Source organism: Limulus polyphemus, unplaced genomic scaffold (assembly GCF_000517525.1).
Source record: "Limulus polyphemus unplaced genomic scaffold, Limulus_polyphemus-2.1.2 Scaffold7590, whole genome shotgun sequence".
Lineage (NCBI taxonomy): Eukaryota > Metazoa > Arthropoda > Merostomata > Xiphosura > Limulidae > Limulus > Limulus polyphemus.
The window spans coordinates 26,864-33,564 of record NW_013673200.1 but is presented as its reverse complement, the minus strand read 5'-3'; the positions used below and the strand labels follow the sequence as shown (position 1 = coordinate 33,564).

Here is a 6,701-nt window from a genome sequence, read left to right as displayed (position 1 = left end):
GAAATTCGAAGATTTTCTGATGCATAAAAGCATTTTTAATCTTAAAATGAAAATTACTTTGCATGTTGGATAGGCAACATGCAGAAAGAAAAAAAAGGCATGAGAAACACATTGCTTAACAAATCTTAAGACTTAAAAAAATATGATATTTTGCAGAAGAAAGCCTTGTAATGTTTACTGATAATCTGCCAAATTTTGTGAACATACACATACTAATTTAAAAGTTATAGCATGAAAACTATAACAAGCACAAAATGGTTACGAGGTCAGTCTTAGAGACTGTGCTGAAAGAGTTAATAGAATGTTTAATATAACACACAAAAGTGGAGGTGGATTATATAAAAATGTGGATTACATTTGTGAATTCCAGAGAAAGAATACTTGTTTGCTGTTTCCCTAGACTCTGTTCTTACAGGACACGAAGATTGGGTATACAGTGTCCACTGGCAACATCCACAACAGACTGGTAAGGAGGTTTATGACAGTATTTTTTATATGAGTGATACTTCTGCTTGATGTGTGGTGCAAGGTTATTGTTTTTTTTTCTATATGTTCATTGAGTTCTATTTTTTGATAAGCAGTATAAAATGAATTCTGGAACAAGTGACTTACTTCTCCAGTATAGTTACTATGACATCACTTGAAAGGAAACAGGAACCTGTTGTAAATATTGACAATTTTACCCAAATTACTGTAAGATTTAATTCAGTTTACACTATGCACAGAATGTGCCACCAATTATAAAAAGAAGAGATGGTAGTACAAAATATAATAACATTACTAGATCGTGGTAGGAATTTTTTATAAGAAGATTTAATTTTGCTGCATGCAATCTGAAACAGAAAGTTCACAAATAGGAAGGAGTACTTTTCTTCAGCAACTCGTACAGATGTAATGATTTTTCAGACGATCAGACGTATCAACCCATGAGATTGCTATCGTCATCAATGGATAAAACTATGATTTTGTGGGAATCGGACGAAGAATCTGGAGTGTGGCTGGAAAAGGTAAGAAATGACTGGAATATGTTGTGTAAGATAAAGGAATTTTAAATCCCTATAACCAGTGCAATGTTTTTCTACAAAATGTTTTAGTTTTATATTTAAACATTAAATATGGTATTGTTGGTGGTTAGTAAACTGCAACTAAAATAGTCTCCCATACTTAATACATCCATTAAAACTTAATACATCCATTAAATACTTTTATCCCATACTTAATACATCCATTAAATACTTTTATCCCATACTTAATACATCCATTAAATACTTTTATCCCATATAAAAGTGTTTAGAAATTCTTTCCAAGTCTGTATGTTTCCATGTTCTAGGTGAGGGTAGGAGAAGTGGGTGGAAATACACTAGGGTTCTATGGAGGAGTCTTTAGTCCTGATGGAAACTCAATTCTTGCTCACGGCTATCACGGAGCTTTTCACCTGTGGCATTACAATATAGTAAGTTGTTGGCGATCAGCTTTTCTTTATTTTCTGGCAGAAGACAATGTTCATGAACATTACATTTTTTATTATGAGGCAACAATTATGTTTCAGTATCATATGTATGCATCATTTTCCTAAATCTTTTTGTTATAGTACCTAAATGTATTTTGGTTGAAGCACGCGTGAATTGTTGAAAAATAAAAATTTTCATACTAATATAGAAAAAAAAAGTAACAAGTTTCATTTTCAAATCATTTGAATTAAAAGCTATCGTGCAAAAATTTAGAAATACAAATCAAATAACAATTAAAATATATATGAACATTGTCATTGCAATGTTTTGTTCTTCATAACGTTGTTAATCTTGTGATTTAGTTAAGATGATGTTTTAATTATGCTATGAATCATCCCTTTGTTTGGTTATTTTCTGTGCAAGAATAGAATGGTGTATAATTTTTAAACTTTGGATTCCTTAAGATAAAAGGGCTTGGCATGGCCAGGTGGTTAGGGTGCTCAACTCGCAATCTGCAGGTCACAGGTTCGAATCCCTGTCCCACCAAACATGCTTGCCCTTTCAGCTGTGGAGGCATTATACTGTGATGATCAATTCCACTATACCTTGGCAAAAGAGTAGCCCAAGAATTGGTGGTGGGTGATGACGATGAGCTGTCTTTCACTGCTAAATTAGGGACAGATGTCCCTTGTGTAGCAAAATTTAAAACAAACCAAACCGTAAGGATATTAATCATAAATAATTACTTTAAAGTTTTCTGTCCTTGTGTTTACCATCCAGATTCTCTTACTAATCAGTATTGAACTGTATGAAGGGTTGTTTATCAGTTGAGGGTAATGTATTTTCTGCAGGAGAGTGACTCTTGGGATCCAGGAGCTGTATGGGGTGGTCATTTTAGTACGGTTCAAGATTTAGCCTGGGATCCAGAAGGTGAATACCTGTTGAGCTGTAGCAGTGACCAAACTACACGACTTCATGCACCTTGGGTTCAAGAATCTGGACAGGTAAGCTATTATTTATGCCTAGTTGTCCTTAGGCTATTAGTTTTAATACCTTGGTTTACCTTTCTGTTTATTAGTATTGAAGTACGGCTATTATAAGATACATATAATTATGAAGTTTTAATCAAGTTTGAAGGTTAGTTTTCTATACTGGATGATTTATTGAATCTTTTTTTTTCATCGTTTTAAAGTTAACTTGGTATGAGATTGCAAGGCCACAAGTCCACGGCTATGACGTCAGTTGTATAGCTGTCATTAACACGTACAAGTTTGTATCTGGAGCTGATGAAAAAGTTCTTCGTGTATTTGAAGCACCAAGAAACTTTCTAGAAAATTTTTCTCAGATTTGTAAGGTTGATGTTACAGCTGATACATGTACTAAGGTAAGACTTGTTTGAATTATGAGTCTAAGTAACTACATTTTTACAGCAGTCTTCTAGGTTTTAATATTAGTTCAAGTATGTTTAAATCATTTCTATGGTTAGCTCTTATTGTAAGTAGCTGATCTAATAAAAATACCAGATTCTGATTTCTCTTTCTCTTGTCACAATTGTTAAACATCACAGAACTCGAGAACATATTTATGGCCACTACTAACTTATCACGTAATTACGTTTAAAAATATTAATTACTTTTGATTATACAATGGTGATTGTATATAATGAATTATTTGTACATTGTTGTTACTGTTAAAACAGTAATATATAAACTTTTCTCTGACAAAAGCATTTAACCATCGTAACACCACAAAACATGAGAGACTATAAAAAATGTTTAACTAGTTTTAATGCTTTGGCACAAAATCAAACTCATAAAAAAATACCAACTAATCTTTATGAAACATTCAGTATTCACAATCGCTTAATTGTTCAAGTTAACACACATTACACCAAGATCAAAACTATTTTCACTAACTAATCTTTGGCTATGTCAGAATAATTTATCTTTCCAAAAAAAAAATTAAGTGGTTAGTATTTCTGCCAAACAGTGAAAGTCATTTAGTTGAAATGTTGTCCTCAGAGATTTTAACAATTTCTTTGTATTTTCAGGCTTTATTACACTATGGCTGCATTTATTTATTTTATGTGTTACTCCCCACTATTCAGCCAGCTTTTTCCTTTATCCCAGTCTCCAAGACATGAACTTAGAAGGAATGTTACTTGAACATGAGAAAAACGATTACTAGCAACTACCAGAGTTTCATGTTTTGTCATACATCTTTCTCTGACTTTTGTCTCTCAACAATATCTAAAATCATAAAAATATTTCAACTTCCTGGATTTATCTATAAATATATTATTCATTCTTTGTAAATCTTTCTTTACAGATTTTTCTGTTTTTGTTCATTTTTTGCTTAACAATTTCAGAAGTTAACATTTTGTTTTTGTTGGTTGTTCACTTCACAATTTCAGAAGAATTAACATTTTTGTTTTTTATACTTTAATATTTCCATTGCATAAAACTATGGGATTTAATTTCACAATTGGAAATACTTTTATGAAGATAGGGTGTAAGTGGTATTTTTTCGTGGCTTTTCGTTATTTACAAACAATGTTATTTTACAGCTTTCTAACCTGCCCAAAGGGGCAAATGTTCCATCACTGGGGCTTTCAAATAAAGCTGTATTCGAACAAGATCTCATTGTAAATGCTAACCAAGAAAAGAAACACCCCAGAGATCAGTATCCTGACAGCTACTTTACACCATTGAGTCTTAAAGGTAAGATTGTAATACTTGTGTTTTGAAATTGTAACATATTGCAAATTCATTTTTGCACAGTTATTCTTGATAAAAACACAAAAATACCATTTTTTTTACCACATTTACTGCAGCTCCACCTAGTGAGGAACAATTGTTACAAAATACACTGTGGCCAGAAGTTCAGAAGTTGTATGGTCATGGCTTTGAAATATTTGCCTTAGCCTGCAGTCACACAGGGACCATCATAGCATCAGCTTGTAAGGTAAGTTTATCTTGATAGTATGCCATCTTACTTTCATATAACACTGATGTGGAAGAAGTAATATGATTTATATGTGTTGTACTTCTTTCAGTAATTTTTTTTATTACAGGGAAGTATACTTGTTTATTTTTAAATGCAAATCTACATAATAGGCTATCTGTACTTGCTCAGTGAGCATATCAAAATTTGATCTTTAGTTTTATAAACTGACAGATTTACTCCTAATCCACCAGGGAGAGTAGAGAATATATATATATATATTGCACTTCTGAGATTATTTTATTTCTATACTTGTTCCAGCAGAGAACATGATTTAAATGGATGTGTCGATATACTCGGTACACATCAGTATCTCCTCCATAATTTTAAACTACATTTTCTTTGATAGTTTGGGTAAACTTAATTATAATGTACAGGAAAATAATGTTATAGTTTTGTTCCTACAAACAAAAGTATTATCTGTCTGTTTACATAGTTCTAAACTACAAGAAAACTACCTTTCTTTCCTTAATGTGTATATCAAACAAATTATAGTTATTTTACCACATTTAACATTTTTTCTTTACTTTATGTACCCCATTTTTTTTTTCACTGGTAACATTCTAATAACAGTGAGTTACAATTCTATTTAGGCAAGTAAACCAGAACATGCTTGTATTATACTGTGGAATGTGTTAACATGGAAACAACAGGGACAACTGTTTGGTCACTCTCTGACCATAACCCAACTAGCTTTTTCACCAAATGACCAGTACTTGTTGGCTGTATCTAGAGACAGGACCTGGTCCCTGTTTCAACGACAGTTGGATAAGAGTAAGTCCATGTTAAACAGTGATTATAACTTAGGAAACTGGTTTGTGTTTTGTTTTTAGATACTGTAAGGAAGAGACGAGGTTTAATAGGACTTGATATATTTATATGTGAGATTGTGGTAAAAAATTTATCTCAGAATTTTCTTTGCATTCCCTAAGTCTTTACCTATTTTAAAAACATTGACATTGAAGCTTACTTAAGTTTGTCATTTTTGTATTAGTAAACAAATCATGAAAAATATAATATTTCTTTTCTTATTGAGTTGATTTAATTAGAACAGACCTTAATAGCATTCGTATCATATAAATGTTTAATTTTGGGCCAGGTGTGGCTGAGTGGTTAATGTGACAGATTGTGAATCGAAGGGTCCACGGTTTGCCTCAAAATCATGCTCTGCACTTTTGGGCTTTATTATATGAGTGGAGGTCAAATCCTGCTGTTTGATTAGATGTAGTTCAAGAGTTAACTGTAGATGCTGTTGACTAGCAGACTTATCTCTAGTCTTCCAGCTCTAAGTTAAAGACAATTAGTGTAAATATCTGAAAAATTAAAAATTGAAATATCTTGGCAATTAACATGAACATTACCGAGCTATGAACCTAATGTTATTGTCACAGTAGGTACAGTTTACGAGAGAGTTGCTTACTCTGATAAGAAGACTGGAATTCATGGACGTATTATATGGGGCTGTGCTTGGTCACATGATGGTCTGTTCTTTACTACTGCTTCCCGTGATAAGAAGGTAAAACAAACTTCTGTTGTTCCGCAGTGCAAGACTTAATAGTACTAATGTTTCATTTAACATTATTTCCAGTTACACCCCTTTTATCATTGGATAAGTCATTGTTTAATTTTAAAAATAATATTGATTTATGATCTTAATTTGTTTTTGCCTGTATAATGGAGTATGTCAAAACTAAAAGTTTGTGATTGGGAAGTTAGTACGAAAAATGAACACGTGTTTTGGTTCCAATCATTTGTACACAAGAAGATTGATTATACAGCTTCTAAAGCTCTGCAAGGGATTAGTAATTATAATTGGTTATACAGCTCTGGGAGGGATTAATAATTGACATTTATCTATCAGCACACAGTGTTAGTTCGAAGTGTGTTTTAAAGTAATATGAACAGAAGCTTTATATTTTACAGTAATACAAACACTAATCTTTATATTTGAAATTCCTCTTTCTCAAAATCCTGAAGCTTCTGGGAGTCGACATTTCATTTTTATTAATTAGCAGCCTCGGAACTGTTTCATTTGAAATAAACTAGCTCATAACTTTTTAAAGCTTTTCAAGATTATACATATCTTTATAAACATTACAGTTTGATTATTTTTTGAGATTATATATCTTTATAAACATTACAGTTTGATTATTTTTCGAGATTATATATCTTTATAAACGTTACACAGTTTGATTATTTTTCGAGATTATATATCTTTATAAACGTTACACAGTTTGATTATTTTTT

The 6,701-nt window shown here is 31.8% G+C and overlaps 1 protein-coding gene across 1 annotated transcript in view; it reads left to right on the top strand.

The window, feature by feature from the left end:
- The window catches only part of LOC106474715 (elongator complex protein 2-like), a 15,192-nt gene that overhangs the window by 3,197 nt on the left and 5,294 nt on the right, over positions 1–6,701 (top strand). The window contains exons 3-11 of the mRNA XM_013935405.2: positions 371–466; positions 907–1,007; positions 1,331–1,453; positions 2,303–2,455; positions 2,644–2,835; positions 4,018–4,171; positions 4,285–4,415; positions 5,048–5,228; positions 5,846–5,970. Of these exons, the coding sequence (XP_013790859.1) occupies positions 371–466; positions 907–1,007; positions 1,331–1,453; positions 2,303–2,455; positions 2,644–2,835; positions 4,018–4,171; positions 4,285–4,415; positions 5,048–5,228; positions 5,846–5,970 (1,256 nt within the window). The remainder of the gene's footprint in view (positions 1–370; positions 467–906; positions 1,008–1,330; positions 1,454–2,302; positions 2,456–2,643; positions 2,836–4,017; positions 4,172–4,284; positions 4,416–5,047; positions 5,229–5,845; positions 5,971–6,701) is intronic.